This window comes from Aulonocara stuartgranti (assembly GCF_965226115.1).
Source record: "Aulonocara stuartgranti genome assembly, chromosome: 3".
NCBI classification, from domain to species: Eukaryota; Metazoa; Chordata; class Actinopteri; order Cichliformes; family Cichlidae; genus Aulonocara; species Aulonocara stuartgranti.
The window spans coordinates 32,465,674-32,484,956 of record NC_138941.1 but is presented as its reverse complement, the minus strand read 5'-3'; the positions used below and the strand labels follow the sequence as shown (position 1 = coordinate 32,484,956).

Sequence of the window (19,283 nt, the reverse complement as noted above, 5' to 3'; positions counted from 1 at the left end):
ACATTCTGTACAGAGTCACACAAGAAGCACAAGAAGTCACATACAGAGAGACAAAATCTCCCCAAGTCATCACTGCATAAGTGCAAAGACAAAGCAAGGACTCAACTGCAAATACAAAACATCAAGAGTCTTTCAGCAACTCAGTCTGATAAAGAGCCTGCCAACGGTAAAGGGAGGGGGAAGGGGCAATCAGTATACCACCATTAAAAAAAATGATCAGAGGTTCATAAAAAGATATATTGAAAACAAACAGAAGAGGACAGTCGGAAGAGAATATACTGGGTCAACATGCAACAAAATGATGAGTCCTCCTCTCCTCTGCGCACAAGCTTATTCAGGGGCTTGATGATTCGGCATTTTATTCCCACAATGAAACCCGAACAATTAATTTGATTCCCTTACTGCTGCAGTTCTTCCATGCTACAGTAAATAGACAGTCAGCACATCGGCATGATGAATTAGCTGGGAATTCAAACCTGCAGCAACAGCTGAACGTGAAGCAGCTGAGCAGAGGACACCGGACCGCAGACTTCTGCCTCCCACGCTGTTTCAACAATAAATGGCCAAAAAAAGCGATGATTCGCTTTAAATAGAATAGTAAGTTTATGTTACATTAACTAGATAAACTAACTTAACTCCAGACAGTAGTTATATTCCCTTCTGACCAGAATTAACAATACAGGTCCAGAAGTCAGCACACATTACTGAGATTTATGGAATCCATCCATCCATTTAGCCACTTTCTTAACTGCTTGTCCAATTCAGGGACACGGGGCCACTGAAGCTTATCCCGACTGACTTTAAGATTCATATCTTTTTAATTCATGAGCCACTATTTTCCAGAAGCTCTCTCTGCATGGGGGTTTGTCTTTCTGCGCCACATGCAAATTCAGAAAAAGCAACACCAACCAATTAACACCAAGCAAGACCAACTTGTCCTTAGTCTCCGTTCTTCTTTAGAAACTTTTGATAATGAAGCCAGGCATGCTTTCCTCTTCTGCCTGGCTTCAAGAATATGAGAGTCATCCTATGAGGTAATCTGGCATATCCACAGACATTCATGGTGGCATTGATAAATGTCATTCCTTATCACCTTTTGCACTCATACAGCCAAGTATCATCACAGGCTCACCTCCATGCTTCACTACTGGGAGCACGCATTCACCGTTAGTGGTCCTAGCCCCCCAAGCGTGCCGAAATCCATCTAAGCTGAACTCATTTATCTTGCTTTCATCTTACTGGAGCATGTCTTCCCGATATTCAACAGGCTTCTTCTTTTAAGGATATTTATCAAAGTTCGATCTCATAGTTTTCTGCCAAAAAGTAAGTATTGTTAATCAGCAGTTGCCTTCTGATCGTGTAAGCTTCGACAGAAACTCTGATTTCCAGCAAACTCAGAATTCCTTTGACAAATATGAAGCAATTGCCTTGATCTTCAGAGCTAGACTGTTCAAGTTTTTTTTTAGAAAGAAAGCCATTGAGACTCTGATTAGTGGTACTAAGGCTCCCTCTATATCCCTTGATTACTGCTGCTGTGCTTCTACTTATTTTTAGCAATGCACCGATCTTCCTATATACTTTTACATCTTCACGAAATCTCACAACCAGACTTTTAAATTCCCCTTCCTCGTTTCCTCTACCCATGTATTTCAACTGGTGTTTTAACCTGTATGTCAGGTGGTAAAATGTTAAATAAAGCCATTCACAGTATTTGCTTTTGATTGCTCATAAGAGGAAATATTCTAGATCTTTACATTTTTATCCACCATGCAAAACAAATTGGTCTGGTTCCAAATTCATTCTACATACTATACTGATATCACCCCCAAACATACAGTTGCAAAAAACTATTCTCAGCACCAACAAAAATAAAGAGCCCTGCAGCACATGGCCACCACAAGGTCTGATGTTCACATCATGGAGCCAGTCTGGGATTACATAAAGACTGGGAGCACATGAAACAGCTTGAATCCTGAACCATCACAAAAAACTACCTCGAAAAGAGCGTGAGCAACTATTTTCAACTAAAGAGAACATGGCATGTTCTACTAACTACAGCAAGTTTAACCAAACGTCATCATTGGAAGGACCTCACTGGCAACAAAGTAGAATAACATGTACCTTTTCATTAAAGCTATTCTTGGAAATCTTTCTGTTTGCTGATGTAAAATCCACTCTCCTGTTTCAAACAGCCGTTAGACTGAATCATCACGGTGGCTAATCTCGTTGACGAAGAACCAAGAAGCTGTTTCAAACACTATTTTTTTATACAGTGCAAACAATGGGCTTGGAACAAGACGAAAAACTTCCTTTGAAACACTACCATTAAACCACATGTCATTTACAAATAATTTAAACGTTTTAAATCACTTTGTCCTTTTATGCCTCACTTATTGTGCTGCTGTGTTTTTGTCTGACCTTTATCTGACCTCTTTATCTGATTCAGCTGACGGTACTAAGTTGATATTTTTGACCAGGTCTGCCTGTTAACAGAGGCTAGTTCCCAAATAAGTTAATATAAACCTTTTGGTTAACCCTAACTTTGCAAGTATGCCATGTAGTAGGCATCAGTACAATAAGCACTTTATATGTTCCCACCCACATGCCTACATCGTTCACACTAATATCCGACAGTGGGCGACCACTCTGCTAGTGTGTGAGAGGATTATGGTGAAAATCTCATGCCAAATGTGAGACTTGGCAGCCATGAAAACACAATCTAATGAGATGAAATCACATTTCATTGCAAAATGCCTTGCTCATATGCGGTGCTACTTGACAAGCGTCTCAATCCCATATCGTTATATTATTTTTGGTTTGAAGTACACTACCACTCTACGTCCAGTCTCTACAAAGCTGCCCTGAGGGCAATTATCCCCAGACACAATCACTGCCTGCACGGTCCACCCGCTGTAACTCCATAGAGAGAGCGAGGCTTGTTGTTGTTGTTGTTTTTTACCAAGGGACCTCTTGTCCTTGTGGTGTGACCTCTAAACCTCTGGTGAGCCATGCGTGAGAGTGTGCGTGCAAGTCCGCTCCGTCTGCTGGGGGTTGGAGTGTCAGGGAAATTCACAGCCTGTGCAAAAGCAAAAAGGCTTTTAGCATTGATTCTTTCACCCACCCAGTGCGGGGTGGATCAGAGGGCATGGGAGGGGGTGTGACATATGCGTAGTATTTGATTACGTTTGAACAGAGGCCGGTAACTACTTGGTTACAGTTTTTATGCTAAACTAAATTACATTAACTTTATGTCTATGGCTCCTACGGCAACAGCAAGAAATCAAGTCAAACTATCTATCAGGGGTGTCAAACATAAGGCTTGGCGGCCATAATCGGCCCGCCAAAGACTCCAAACTGGCTTACTGGAAAATATGAAGAAGAGCGCAGATTTTCCTCCCAAAGCTTTTCATACAATACCAAAGTACCTGATTAATAGCTAAAAATTCAAATGACAGGAAACTTTTTTCACTATAACTATAGAAATATATTATTTTTACAGTGGGTCCACAGTAAAAAAAAAGAAAGAAAAATTAACAAAAACTTAGCTAAGAGAATTATTTTCTGTAATTTTATAAATTTATTTCATCCATTTACTCCAGCAGCATTTCTCTATTATGTCGAAAAAGTGAGATGTGCTGTTGAAATTGCACTTCTGTTTTTTACATGACGCTATCTCAGGGATTCAATGTGTAGTTAAACTTCTTTACACTGACAGAAAGGAGGTTTCACTCGTCTAGCCGGCGTAAGGTCTAAGTGGGCTGCATGTGGCCCACAATGTAAAATGAGTTCACATTCCTGCAGGATATGAAACAATATCTCTTCTGATTATATTCTACAGTAAATATGTTAACATGTCATCTTATATTTCAGCTTTCTTTTATGTTTTATGAACATTGTTAAGTTGATACAAAAAAAGATCTAACCCAAAATGTCAATAGACTATATCTGCATACGTGGAAAATATATTTCCGTTGCCCAAGGGGTGGTAGGTCAGTGACAGTGAGTGCATTATTGAACCATGTAATCGATGGTCTGGGTCACGGCACAGACAGTACTGCTGGCAGGCAAGGCAGCTATGTGGGGAAAACTGGAAATGCTTGCTGGAAGAATGGATTAACCCTCATGCTAAATGGCTGTTTTAATAATAACTGCACTGAAAATTCAGACCCTCGTGTAATTTAAGGGGTGTTTTCTGTAATTCGGTACAAACACACACACGTGGACCTAAATTGTTGCCCTTTGGTAATTTTCTTCTATACCAACGTCTAAAACTTTAAAGAAAACAACCCCTTTGGTCTCGCTAGGTTACTGAAAAAACAGGCTATGTGCTGAAATGATTGTTTTTTTAGTTGACCCAAATTTAGTGAGTTTGTCTGTTATTTGCTCAGCCTATGCAAAACTTCCCGTCTACCTCAGGAAAAAAACCTAACAAAGATTACTGAGGTCAACTGCAGCTATGGAAAAGCACAGACTCAGTACCACAGTTCAGATCTGAGAGTGATACATTTTACTGAAGCACGCAGCCTGAATTCTGAGTACTGTTTTGGGAAACTTGTTTCAGCAGTCTGCTGAGGGTTCAGACAGTAGAGTTAGAGCCACTCTTCCCTTCTCCCACCCATTCTCTCTGAGTAGTTCAATATTTGATGCCACTCCTAAGTGATATTGTTTGTAGCTCCACACTGATGGGAAAAAAAAAAGATGCTGGTCCTTGTGCCCAGAACTAAGTGTACCAGACTAATACAATGTTCCCTGCAATGAAAAACATGCACGTTCTAAGGTCTATTATTAAACTGTAGGAGATTCACCTCAACAACATCAAGAAAGCTGCTGTTTTTTTAAGCTAAATTTAAATGCTGATAGTTTTTTGTCCACAGCTTATTGTAAAAGGCTGCACAAAGAAACACTTTCAGTCCACTGGTTAATTGCTCCATATAGCTTAACCAGAATTCTGACCACGGGGATATAAAAAGGGCTGAGAAATCAACTGACAGCATTTCGCCGTCTTCCAGATAGGCCGTTTCATGACCTAAGCAAAAGGCTGACACATTTACTCTGTCTCTTTCCCACAGCAAATTCTGTCTGCTTAAATATCTGCTTAGCCTCACAGACCTAGAGTGACATACAATGTTGACAGGAACACCCAAAGCACTTATTTTGGGCCTCAACGTGTCTCACAAAAAACAGCACTTATAAAGCTAAAAATCACAAAGGAGTTCATAAGAGGAGAGAGAGGATTAGGGACGATGGGGAAAACAATGTAGAAATGGTAACAGAGGGTTTCCAGGGAAAAAGCACCCACAGGAGAGAATGAGATATCTGAAGAAGAGAGTCTGCAGGGATGGTACGGTACAGAATTGACATACAGCACATCGGCGCTTAGGAAATGTATACATAAGGGACACACTGGGCACAAGAGTTGCCTCCAGGCTGTTGGAATGAGAACAAACATATTGTTTTGGAGCAGGGGGAGATACAGAAATTAGAGGAGTAACTCACCAGAGTCAGCAAATTCTGAAGGGACAGTAAACGAAAGAGAAATAAGAAGACAGAAACAGAGACAAGATAAATCCAGGTGATATTTAGTCCAATAGCGAACATTTAATCATTGATAGGTATTTCCAAGATGAGAAAGGGTTGTGTTAAATTAAATGTCATTAGCTCTTCATTCATGGCATTAAATTAACTCAAAACTTGTTTTGGACGTCTTTGCAGAGAGTTAGATGAGAAAGTAGGTACTACTAGCATTAAAAGGGACAGAAGGAAGGAGATGCTAGCTTAGCTCATGTAGCATGTAGCTCATGTAGCATGTAGCTCATGTAGCATAGCTAAAAAAAACACTGTTACTGTTATCCTATGTGTAGCTATGTCCTGTTAATAACAAATAAATATGAGTGCAGTTATTCTCATCTAACTCTGGGCAACAAAGTAAATAATCATATCCCCATGATATGACAGAAACATATACATTGCCACACATAGATTTAAAATCTTAGGTTTTACATGTTTAGATATAAAATGCACTTTGCAATGAAGGCATACGCTGAAGAAACAACACAGATAGATTATATTCAAACTACTTTTTGTGGTCACTACAGACAAAACAGAGCAGAAGAAAGAAAGCTCTAACCTAATATCCTCAAATTAAACTTGTCTTCCCTTGAAAATATGATTTATATCATATCGTTGCTGTTATTTGCTTTTTGTCCCCATAATGTGTAAAAACACTTCAGTCCCCACAATGTTTGCAATACAAGGACCACACACACACACGGACACACACATCTAACAAACTCTAAATCACTAAAACTCTAATAACCAAAAGCTAACCAGCTCTCAGTACTGGCACAAGAACCTTTCAGCACTGAAGCCTGAACAACTTATTTTGAGAAATGCGAATGAAAAATGTATGGAAGGAGCCCTGCCAGCTCCCCACGTCCCTGCTGAGCTACACTTAATGCCTAAGAGCACACAAGGACACACAGCACAAGCCTCCAACTAAAATGGATGCACCTGTTCGTCTTCTCTATGCCGTAAGCTCACCCAGTAAACGCTCCTTTGCATTAATGATGCCAGTAAATGTTTATAGAACATATTTGCTCATCTCCCAATAGGGTCTGTCTTGATTGGGCCTTCGCAGTCCTGCAGCCAATGAAGTTGTTAAGCGTTCCAAGGAAATGAGGCCTCTGATAAGTGCTTTTTCAGATGTACTTAAGTCTGTACTTATCACGGGTACATGTCCATTGGAGTACGAGGAAAACTTTCCGATGTGCTACATGGAAATTTCAAAATAATACATGCAAATCATCGGAAGCCCAACGTGTTGCTTTTGTTCTTGACAATAATGAATTCATTGATTGTGTCATGTCACACTGTAGCTGTTGTTTCAGAGAATTAATTTCCAGCCGTTAATTTGCCAGAAGACCTCATCAATCAAATTTGGTATGTCCTGCCATCTCGGCTGCTTTCATACTAAAGTAGGTTTGACCATTTTAAAAACTTTTTTTTTTGGCAAATGGGAACTTATTTTGGACACAAATAAATAAATCAGTTAAAACAAAGAGAAAACAAAGAATTCAGTTCATATCTTGCACGCATAACTTAGCTTAACTTAGTAAATACTACTATTAGATGCCTTGAAAAAGACACTAAGAGGACCCAACTGGGTGGATTATGTGTAACATGTACATATATACATGCATGCATACACAACAGTGGTCTTACAGACTTGCACTCAGGCTGTGATTTACCATTAATCACTACGATGGGATGATGAATACACTCAGAGACAGGACGCCTTGGGTTCAGTGTACGACAGCAATTTGATGCATGTTAATGGGCACTTTAAGGCTTATTAATCTTTCCTGAGCTGACTCATTCCAAGCTTGGCTTTCAAGCAAAGTAAAGTCATTTCAGAGAAAGCTGAAATGCCTCTGGACTACAGAGCAGCCAATTGCTAATGCAGTCCTATCAATCCAGAAGGAAAATATTTATTCTGTTTTTGTGCTAACACACATTGCTGTAGGACCTATGAGATATTTTACTGTGTATTGACAGTGATGCTTTTTTTCAGCCAAACAAACCAAACTGAATGTAAACTTTCATGAAAACCAAAAAGGTGGAAGAAAAAGATGAGGAAAAATGACATCGGCTAGTAAGATGGATTCAGCATTTAACATTAATATTCATTTTTAAGGATTAGGATTCGTCACCCTCCTCAAACCCCTGCTCCCTGTTTGCTTTTCATAAACATTTTCCCTTCATCACGTTCAGGATGGGTTGAGAATGACACCGCGCCTCACCCGGCATATTAACATATTCATCCCCTGTGCCGAGCACTGACGCTGACGCCTTTTTTAAACGTTTTTCTTAGCTAAGCTAATGGACTTGGATTAAAGGAGAACGGTGTTTCACCTCAGCCCCAAGTGCACTTTGTCTTACATGGACCGTTTTTTTTTTGTTTGTTTTTTAAATATACAAACAACACTGTACAAGTACTTTTCAATGTTAACAGTGGAGCTTCTGTGTTTAAAGAAGTACGCGGGGAGCTTGTGAATAGATAAAAGCCAACATTTTCATCATAACACTTATGTTATTCATTGGTTAAGAAAATGTGAGCTCAACAGCACTCTTCCTGTGGAAGGAATTACATGTTTTTAGTTAATCCACTTCTGACACATCTCAAAATACAATTCTAAGAGTTAAAGACAAGAATGAAGACAAGATCCAGGCTCGGTCAATCTGGAAATACACAATGTTGGACAGTTAAAAAAAGAATATCTGTGCTGTATGTCTTTTGTGTTAAAAACTTCTTTTTGTGTGCAGTTTACCTTCACTTAAAGGGTCCAACGTGTGGATCATCAGCTGGAAAATGCTGTTCCGCATCAAGCTGTTGTGCAGCGAGGCAGAACTACCTCCCCTTTGAAGGCGAGGCCGCGCCTGTGAGGGGAGACAAGCGTCAGTCAAATATTCTGCTACTGCTGGGGATGGGAATCTTTCAGTATCCAGTAAATGTCCTTAATGCGAGCACTCCTCTAAAGCCATTTCTAATCCAAGAGTATTGAGCTAAATGTGGGAAAACCACGCTGTTTTGTAGGCTTTTTCATTTTTACATTAGAGGGAAGATCATTCTAGGGACTTGGTGCTTTAACTGTTGTGAAATCCACAGCATTTTAATTACAGAAAGAAGGATTCGTGTCACTGCAATGTTTGTCCATGAGCATATGATGTGCTACCACCTTCAATTAAGCTTCCAGTTGGAATATGATTCCCTAATCCTATTTTACATAAAAAAAAACCCTAAGCAGAACCTGCAACCGAGTTTAAAAAAAAATCATAAAGTGCTACAGCTTCTTAAAAATATAAGCTTCGTGGGCTTGTCACAGGCATTTACACTTAGTGTGGCATTTTTTTAGTTCCTTTTGCGGAAGAAAAAACCCCCCAAAAAAAAAACAACCCTCGCCAAGGTCGCTCCAGCAGCCGAGGTGGAACTTGAGAATTGTGGGAAATTAGGCACCGTTGCAGGTGACAGCTGCTTGCTGCGAATGTGTCCACCTATGGCTCATCAGAGGTGATGCGTAGGCAAAGGAGGTGTCAGGTGCTAATTCACAGCCTCCCATGGGTGTGAGCGGGAGGCAAGGGAGACAAGCGGAACGGCACGACTCGTGTGAGGGTTAGAAAGTTGTAGATTCTCGGTACGACACCAGAGAATGTCCGTCTGCTGTTTTATCTGCTTGCTCTGCATTCGGGATGGAAGCTCTTGTACCTGCTGGAACTGCGTAAGCATTAAAAGTGTTTTTTCAGAATCCAGGCTTCCTCCTCGATTGCCTTTTACATGCTGCACACAAATGCAACTGTTGCAAAGGAAGTGCTTTGGGAAACAGACGGAGCTACTCTCGGCACAGAGGGAGGCTGAGGGTTAGAGATAACAGTGTACATGTCTTCTTCACAGTATGGCGGGAGAAACAGAAGTTGCTCTAATACATCTACACAGAAACAGGGACAAACACAGAAGAAGACGGGGGAGTGTCAATCAGACAGGACCTACCGACAACTTGCCGTCATCCTCTGGCGCCCCAGGACTTGCCTTCTCATCCAACACAAAGAGAAGAGGAAGTATAAAAGGGGGGGAAGAGGAAGAGAAAACAAGACACAGATGTGAAGCAAGCCTCACACAACCACAGAGACAAGACGACGAGACAGTAGAGAAAGACATTACGGCACAGTAACAGTGACGGTGACGACTGACTGTGATGCAAGTGGACAAGACTTGAGGGACAGATTCCTCCCCACTGCTGTGCCTGCCTACTGTGTCAGTCACAAGCTGAGCAGGATTAGAACGTGTCGACTTAAATTTCCTTGAAATACACTCAAATATGTCATTTCGATTTGAGTCATTTAAGTCAAGGCTGTCAACTCGCATCAGAATTTAAGGTGCTTCTTGTTGCTATGTGAAAGTATAGGCGAAGAGTTAAGGTGGCTTGCTATGGCAAAATGGTTGTTTAATACTGAGATTATTAAATGCGGTTACTCGCATGTATTGAACTTTAAAAGCAATTTCTTAAACAAATAAATGTAAAATAAAACGACAACAAAGATGGAGGTGGTGGAGTACACAGTGCTGCCCAATCAGCACTTAAGTAGATAAAAAATGGACATAGCAACCATGATGTCATCCGCAGGCCTGTTGTGAAGCCACAGGCTGACTGTTTTTGCTGTACGAGTCGTTGCGTTTTGTCAAACAAGGAGCAGATCTGACCAAAGAGCCAACTCGTAGGTTAGCGATTTGTGGAACACATGCATCACCCTCCTTTATGACTAATTTTTTTTTTTTTTTTTTACGATACTACAAATTTAACAATCTAGGCTGTAAACTCACCAGGACCGTTTTTACTGTCGCCACAGTCAAATGAAATGAGGAACGTATAGATACACAACCAGACCTCTTTCGTACTCAAACATTAGAAAAAATGTCAATTTATGGCATTTCTGCATTGGCTTCTTACCCAGAAACTATGCCCATCTTTTATATACATTCTGTGGTCCAGACGAGAGGTATTTTTGGTGCAGACAGACCTCTTATATACGGTTTGACGGACCTAGACACACCCACACTCACTCACTCACTCACTCATGGCAAAAGAAAAAAAACGAATAACTTTGCCTCAGTTATTTCGTCGCCATGATTGTTCAGAAATAAGACATCAAAATTAAAACGAAGACATATATTGCATGCACATACTTAGACTATAGCCATAAAAAACTATTAAAATGTTGAGACATGGGTTTACTTGTATAGGTAAAGGTAAGGATCAAGTTAAGTGATTATCTATTGCCTGTAGACTGGAAATCAGAGCTGATAATGGTTTCCAAATAATGTACCAGTTTCAAAGTTTTCCAGTTGTTATGCAAGCTATCTTTAAAGTTGTTTGAGCCCTTTACTGAGGATTAGACAGAAATAGCAAGCTGTCCTGTAATTTAAAAGGACTCACTAGCATCTTATTAACATGTGGCATCTTTCTTTATACAATCTCTGTGGCAGCTGCTTTAATGTGAGAAGTTGGGCTAACGAGCCTCCAGCCGAAGCTTCGTATTTATAACTTCTGAGACTCTTAAGAGAGTCGCACTGATCAGCTCATCTAACTCTCACCAAGTAATCAAATAAGTGTGTTCTGCCAGTTTTAATGTGAAAAACTTTCGTGCCAAAGAGACTCGAGCCTTTTTAACAATCGCTCGATTTTCCTGCCATCGTTCTCAGCAGGCCTTTTTGGCATGTACAGCAGAGTACTGTAACACAGTTTATTTTTGAAACAAAAGCCTTTCACCAACTGCCTGACAGAACTGTGCTCACTTCATCTCCAAAAATGTGTGCGATATAACAGTCGCTTAAGGCCTCTGTTTCTAACTGCAAGAGAACATGTTCAGATCTTAGAACACCGAGGCTTTGTTTCGCTGCCTACACGGTTTCAAACAGCAGTGTGTAGAAAGAGGCGGCACTGGTGTGCATTGATAAGGTGCAAGATGTACAATGAAAATCAGACGCCAGTTCAGTTTGATCTTGTGAGTTTTTGTTTTTTTTTTTAAAAAGCGGGGTAAACGCACAAATTTCGAGACAGGGCCTGCAAACTTGTCAACACGCTGATTAATTTTCTAAATGACGCTGCATTCAATTAAACTTTTTTTTTTTTTAAAATCTGCTAACTGTACACGAAGCAGGGGTGGGATGTTAACAGATTTCTTGTTTTTATGAAAAAAGAGCAATAAATTGAGTCACTTTCATTTTGATAATAATACAGAAACTTTTAAACTAATTAAACTGAACATTAAAAAAAAAACAAAAAAAAAATGCTGGACTTGTTAGCGTGCTCTATTTATAAGAAAAATCCCCACTGCAGTCCCTGTGAACGTCATTACCCACCACGTCCCACTGTATCCTGCTGTTTCTGTTTAACAGCTCATAATTTACCATATATTAGTTTTGCTGCTGTGCGGCAACTGAACAATTGCAGAAACGAGAGAGCTGAAATTAAACATTTCGCCCCAAAAATTAAGCAGAAGTTGAACTAATCCTGAGATTTTCCACAAAGCTATTCGACTATAACTCCCTCCGCCCCATCTTCAGGGTAATTCACTGCACCGTCTAGCATAATTATTCTATTTAACTCCAAATTCAAGTTAGGAGGGTTAGGAGAGAGCAGGTGAAGGTGCCAGATAGAGATTATGCCATGGGTCGCTCATTAAGCCAGCGTTAAATATTATGACTAATAATCACATAGGGAGATTAGTATGTTCTCTGGAGTTTTTGTGTTCCCTAATACCCCCGGCTCTGCTTTCCAGCTCTTACGTAATGTCACATCAGGATCATTCTTGGAAGCGGATCAGCAAAGGGAGATAAATGTCCCTCCGCCGCCGTATGCATGTAACACTGCTTTGTGCAGAATTATCGATGAAGGGTGTGACATCCTGCAAAAAATACCTCCACTTTTAACCATGAAGAACGGACTTTCAGAGGAACCTGAGCAGATGTTGCAGGCAGAGCTGGAACTCCTGAATTTCCAATATTAGTGGTGGATTATAGGTTTTCTCATATGCAATCAGAGAGCACAAAAGTGGTCTATTTCTGGAGGAATTTAATTTGCATTTCCTTTATGCTTTGACACCCAAGCCAAATTACACAGGAGAATAATAATAGCTTTTTATACAGTATCGAGTTTTCCAGCGATCGAGTTTGATTAAATCCATCACAGCTGCAGATGATTCTTTATATCTCTATCCTCATTATTACACTCTACATATATTACAAAGTGCGATAACAGTAGAGACATAAAATTTTTCAATTCTTAAGAGCCACTGTCCGTATCATCTCCACTTAATTTCCTCAGATATTATTGTATTCCAGTGGCTAAAATACAGTTATAGTCTTAGCAAAATTTCACATGAGAAACTGAGAGAGTTTTAAAAACTTCTTCCTTTAGCCATGGTTTAAGATACAAATGTTAAAGTCAAGATCTATGGAAAATAATAGCTCTCATATCTATAAATAGTTCGGTTAGAAATTGGAAAATCTCTGACTCTGTCTAACGTTTCCTTAAATATTTTTATTGAATGGTTTAGGAGGTAATCTGCCATAAAAACCCAAAGTATTACAATTGGTACTGAAGATTATCCACCCTCCAAACGCATGCATGTTAGGTAAACTGCTGATTCTAAATTGGTTGTAGGTGTGAATGTGAGTGTGAATGGCCGTCTGTCTGTCTGTGTTAGCCTAGTGACAGGTGTTCCCGCCTCTCACCCTATGGCAGCTGGGATAGGCTCCACCCCCACCGTGACCCTGAACTGGAAAAACTGAAGAAAACAGATGGCTCGATTATCTATAGACTGTATGGGAGCATCACACATACACTGATACCTGCTAAATAGTGTGATGTATAAATCCTGTTAAATCCAGAACTGAATTTAAAATCCTTCTCCTCACACACACAGTCTTGAATAATCAGGCCCCATCTTATCTTAAAGTCCTCCTAGAACCATATCACTCTAGAGCACTTCACTCTCAGACTGCTCATTTACTTGTGGTTTCTTGGATATTTAAAAGTAGAATAGGAGGCAGAGCTTTCAGCTCTCAGGCCTCTTATTCTTTCCTTCCTTTTTAACAAAGCATGTAGTCAGGACTGGATCAGGTCACCCCGAATCCTCCCTTAGTTGCGCTCCAATAGGCCTGCAGTGTTTCTTCTCTACCTTTTTTCACTCACTATGTGTTTACTGCTCTGCATGGAATCGTTGGTTATTATTAATCCCCGGCTCCCTGTCTTTTGTCCCGTCTCCCTCCCCTCACCTCCAATCAGTCGTAGCAGTTGGCTGCCCCACCCTGATAGGTCTACTAGAGGTTTCTTCCTGTTAAAAAGGAGTTTATCCTTTCTACTATTGCCAAGTGCTTGCGCATGGCAGGTCATGATTGTTGGGGTTTCCTCTATATTATTGTAGGGTCTACACTAGGAAGCGTGTTGAAGCGACATTTGTTGTTTTTTGGAGCTATATAAATAAAATTGTATTAAATAAATTGGAACAATACTAGAATTTTACTCATGACCTGAGAATAGACTTAAATGCTCTGTTAGCACACTTGACTGAATAAGTCTTGTTGTATGATCGATAACTGACATAAAAATCTTCCAAAAGGCATTAACACCACAAACATGGTGCGGTTTAAGGACTCGGCCCAAACAGGCCTTTTACATTTTGATTGCTGTCACGAGCTAAAAGTGATACTACAGTAAATCTTAGTTTAGCAGTCAAAGCAGAGATGGACATGCTAAAAATAAAGCATATGTAAGTCTGTCTAGACCGCCCAGCTTGCTGAGTGAACTTAAAAAGTGAAATCTTGCACAGCTCCCGGCGATTGCCTGCAAGTACTTAGAAGGCAGCCTGTCTGTCAGAGCATGACAGAACACCCTTTGAGATTTGTCCATCTAGACTCATCGTGTTAGAGCTAAACTGTTGAGCAGCACGACTGAGCAGCATCTCCCTCCCTCCCTCCCTCCTTTTCTCTCTCTCTCCCCCATTTTGCTGGGAGACGATAATGATGATCTTCAAGGAATGGAGAGAAAAGATGCACAACAAGTCAAGAAGCCATCCACTTGCTAATTAGTAACCCCTTCATTTTTCTAACAAGCAGAACTAATTACAGGAGCTGCCACGACACTGATTTCCCACAAGGCAATGCTCACCAGGACTAAGCCAAAATTGCCTCCTCTTATCCCCCCTCCCCCCTTCTCATGAACCAATCAGACTGAGACTTTTGGGAGACAAACAGAGTAACAAAAAAAACAAAAGAAACAAAAACGCTGTGTCATTACAGCAAGCGAATGTAATCACCCAAAGCTAGGTTTGATCAGACACAAGTACTTTTTGTCATTCTCCTGATATTATATATGCTTGTTCTAAAGCCACTTTTTTGTGTAACAATATTGGAATAATAATGATCCAAAACATGACTTATTCACGAGATTAAACACTGACTGTGAGAGTCCGATGTAATGTTTTAACTGAATAAATGCGAGAGGTGGACCTCCTGCAAGACTGATCAAGTCTGCGGTTTGTCGTTCCCATCAGATCAGAGCAGGTTTTGATCTGCAGATGGAGAAGAAAACTGATGCAGGTTCTTTGTTTTTAAGACTGATGCACTCTGCTCCAGATTTTCTTTTTTTAATTTTATAAAAAAAAATTTTAAGTTGCACTTCCTGGATGACTCGCAGCCACAATTGAATAAAGTTGAATCCTTTTTCAGTCAGTCTGTGGTGTCGAATGACTTTATTTTACAGGGAGCTGTGGTTCACAACAGGGACAACCAGGAAAAAACTTGGATACTTGTCCAAATTTTGTTCTGAAAACACATCGAGCGCAACCTGCAATGCTAGTCAGGGCAGGCAACCTAAGCTATACAGATAACATGCCTTGCTCTGCTGTTGTCATACACAAAAAACAAGCTTCCAACTTTGGGAAGGAGCAAGTAGCAGTAGAAAAAAAACCTTAAACATTACAAAGATTTTAGTTGAATGAGTAAATAAACATGCTTGCTCTGTATTGTGGGATAGTTTTGACAGTTAACAAATCTAACCTGCATGGTAGCTAGCTTTGCAGAAAGATGATCGCTAACCACCGGACATCAACTTGTCTGCCATCTTGGATGTGTAATAATCATGGTGACAGCCCCACAGTCTCACGGGCCTTGAGTCTAGCCTACAACCATCTGGCAACCATTGCTCTTAAGGGAAACATTTTTTAAAACGAGAAGAGACCTCAGATGCTTGTCGTTTGCATGCATATTTTGACTGCCTTTTCAAGTTTCACTACTACTTAACTAGCAGTTAGCAAGTGTTTGCAGACAAGTTGGCATCCTCCATGCAAACTGGAGACTGCTAGTGACCTAAATAATCATAAGGAGGTTATTTGTGGAGTAGTTTTACTCAACAACAAACAACCTAAAGGAACCACCGCCCAACCAGTCAGGGAATTCACATTGTCTTTTCTTGTGACCAGAGGTTGCATCAATGCTCAAGCAATGAGGCCTTTACACTGTGGGACAGGCTGTGTGAACAGCAGGTTTCTGTGCTGATGTGAATGACACCTCGAAGCTTACATGTTTTTAATTTAATCCAGCACATAATCATCTGTGTTTTCTGATGAATCTTGTATTATTCCTTTTTAAATTCCTCTTTAGAAGGTCAAAAACCAACAAAGAGTCCATAACTGAGCTCTTTCCAATTTCCTCAGCCCATCTGTGGCACTTCATGCCAAGTCCATCTCTTCCTACTCTTCAAAAAAAAAAAAAAAAAAAAGTCTTTTTTTTTAATGTCTCATTTCCTCAAACAGTTGGGCAGTGTCTTTTTTTTTAGCAAATATTATTCGAACAGACATAAAGATGGATTTGTTGCAGACTATTTTAAGCAGTGGATTACTGCACATTTGGCACTCTGACTTAAACTGACAGAGTTTGTGGGTTGACTTAAAATAAACTACAGCGACGCTGTTTATGCCGAGCATGCCAAGTAATGCATTGCTGGGAATTACTGATGCTTTTTAATGGTTGCTTTAACCCACAGAGGAAGACACACATTTCTTTTTAGCAGTACAAATATGTGGTGCAGGCACCTCACAGCAAGAAGGTCCCGGGTTAGAAGCCCGGCCGGAGGGAGTCTTTCTGTGTAGAATTTGCATGTTCTCCCTGTGTGGGCTCTCTCCGAGTACTCCGGCTTCCTCCCACAGTCCAGAGGTTAAGTGGAAATTCTAAACGGGCTGTAGGTGTGAGCGGTTCTCTGTATCTCTCTGTGTTAGCCCTGCAAAAGACTGGTGTACCCTATCCATGGAATTTCGTTAGTTAGTTTTAGTCTTATGGGACACTTGGAAATTAATAACAGATTTCTTCATTAGCTGAGGTGTGCTTAATTTTGCATTCGCATTGCAGTCACCGTTGTCAGGATTTCACGTCATCTTTTTCCATTAAGGCTCCAACTTTTATTTGATCGCACCTCATCCAAACAATCTTGACTATTGATCTGTTTTGTTGAATTGTCAGCAGACAGTTACCTCCCATCTGACGCAAAGTGCACGCACACACACACAAACACACACAGCGGGGCTTTGTAGAGGAGGTGGAGGCAGAAGTATGCGGAGGAAGCTTCCTCCAGGTCAGTCCATTTGGCCAGCTGACATTTAGTGCAGACAGGGTAATATGCTGATAAGAGCCCCTTTCAGGTCACCTTGGTAAGGCTTGAGTTAAAATGGACTTGGGTTGAAGGGCAGCCACATGCACCATCTGTCTGTGAGTGATGGACATACCAAGTGTCAAACCTCTTAAATAAGAACAGCGGAGGAGAACCTTTCAGCGGATTCACGGAGCCCCAGAGCATTTTCTAATTAGCTCATTAGAGACTGTCTGATTGCAATCACTTCAATTTTAAGAGTTTACTCTCTTAGATTTAGTTTTAAACTGTCTCTGCGGTTATCCGTGCGATGTCAGGTCTGTGCGCAGCTGTGAGATCTATACGGGAGCGCTGTGTGTGGCGCAGACATCATCAGTCTGGATTTCACAAATTACGGGTATTACATGAACCACAACTCAGAGCTGATGTAATGTTCAGCTGCTGCAGCTTAGCGGTCCTGATGCTGAGGGTCAAAAATCTCCATAAGGAAGGAGCCGAGTGCGTAAGTCTCGCCAGTCTTCGGCCACCTCCCACCATATGTGCCATTTCCTTCTCGCTGGGGGCGTGTGTGTCAGTCATTTCATACACCCCTGAGGCAGGCATCTGGATGCCCTTCACATGATGCTTTTACAGTGCAGTTACATTATTTAATCGACCCCACTTTAAAAAATAGCCCTTGATCAATAAAGGCTTTGAATTTCTTGCAAGCTTCAACGGTTCACCTTCAGGTTCTCCCTTGGGGAAAAAAAAAAACAAAAAAAAAATAAACACACACACACACACACACACACACACACACGCTCTCGTATGACATTTTCAAGAACTGTTTTACCTCTATCAGAATCCTGCAGTACTAAATGTGGAAATCCCTCGACTTTTATGACCTTGAGTCACCACAGCAAGATTCAGAAAGAACCCCATCATTGTGTGATAGTGAGTTTTAGAGCACAAACCCTACAGTATGAACTCAGAACAGTTCATATCATATGTGATGATCCGATACCTGCTAGCCCACAGAGCTAAAATTACCCCAAGGTCTACAAACAAATGCGCAAAGAAGTGGCCTCCAATAAAGACAGCTTTAAGGCTGGAGCCAGAGCTGTTCAGACTGTCTAGGTCACATCAGAATACAAACTCATTAAGCTTTAAAGACAAACAGCCTCATGTTACACTCCTCTGTGTTGGCCATTAAATAAAGCAGCATTCAACAATCAGACACTTTGTGTCTCTGCCAATTCTCCACCGCTGAATCAAAGGTCCCATGTTCTGAAAATTCATTTTAGCATTTTTATTTTAAGCTTGGAGATTTAAAAGGAAGAGAAAATATAAGGTTGTCTAAAACCTCTATTGCTCTAGTGCCCCACCAATTACACATCGAAAGGGGAAACTTTACATTATTTTCCACCTCTCACCGCCCGCTACGTCAAAAAGCGTTTGCCAGAGCTGCTTCTCGTTTAAAGTCCATCTGTAAAGGGTCTCAGCTACAACCAAAGCATGCAACACGTCCTGTTGTCAGCTGCAAGAGCAGACACAACACTATTCAGTTGTCCCTTTTAACCCATTTTTTTGATGGCAACATCCCAACAACTAAAGGAACGCCTCCTCCCCTGTATGCCACTGCAATCCGACAACAAACCAAGGATTAAATAGTGAAAACACCTCATGAAACTTAAATCGCAGTTGTAGGCAATTTCCATAGCCAATGCTCTTCTAAAAATTATGGTTTGTTTTTAAATGCAATGCCACCTGACAAAATCACGATAAATCTGAGCTAAAGCCAACAGCTGTGCTGTCATTTCATGTACATTTACTCAGAGAGTTGGCTAAAAGCAACAATTTATCTTCGCTCAAGCACTTTTTCACATCCAAACAGCAGCTATACTGGTTCATCTGCTCAGCAGGATTTAACTCTACAGACACTGAAAAAGCCAGTCTGGATCAAAGCTAATAGAAAAAACCCCAGGAGCATAAAAGCTTGGTGGAATAAAAAGTCTGTGGTGGCACTTTGAAATTTGAAAGACACCTTTTGGGGCCATGTGAGCTTCATATAAACTTGTTCAAAAGGGGTAAAATATTGAAATTTTA

At 40.6% G+C, this 19,283-nt stretch overlaps 1 protein-coding gene across 5 annotated transcripts in view; it reads right to left on the bottom strand.

Moving 5' to 3' along the window:
- Positions 1-19,283, bottom strand: part of LOC309704000 (solute carrier family 24 member 2) — a 44,846-nt gene that overhangs the window by 14,983 nt on the left and 10,580 nt on the right. The window contains exons 3-5 of one of the 5 annotated variants that reach the window (XM_082528948.1): positions 9,545-9,583; positions 8,328-8,436; positions 5,497-5,511 (exon numbers count right to left, since the gene is read on the bottom strand). In XM_082528948.1, the coding sequence (XP_082385074.1) occupies positions 5,497-5,511; positions 8,328-8,436; positions 9,545-9,583 (163 nt within the window). Of the gene's footprint in view, positions 1-5,496; positions 5,512-8,327; positions 8,437-9,544; positions 9,594-19,283 lie in introns of all 5 variants that reach the window. The other 4 variants (XM_082528947.1, XM_082528949.1, XM_082528950.1 and 1 more) reach the window with 4 other exon arrangements.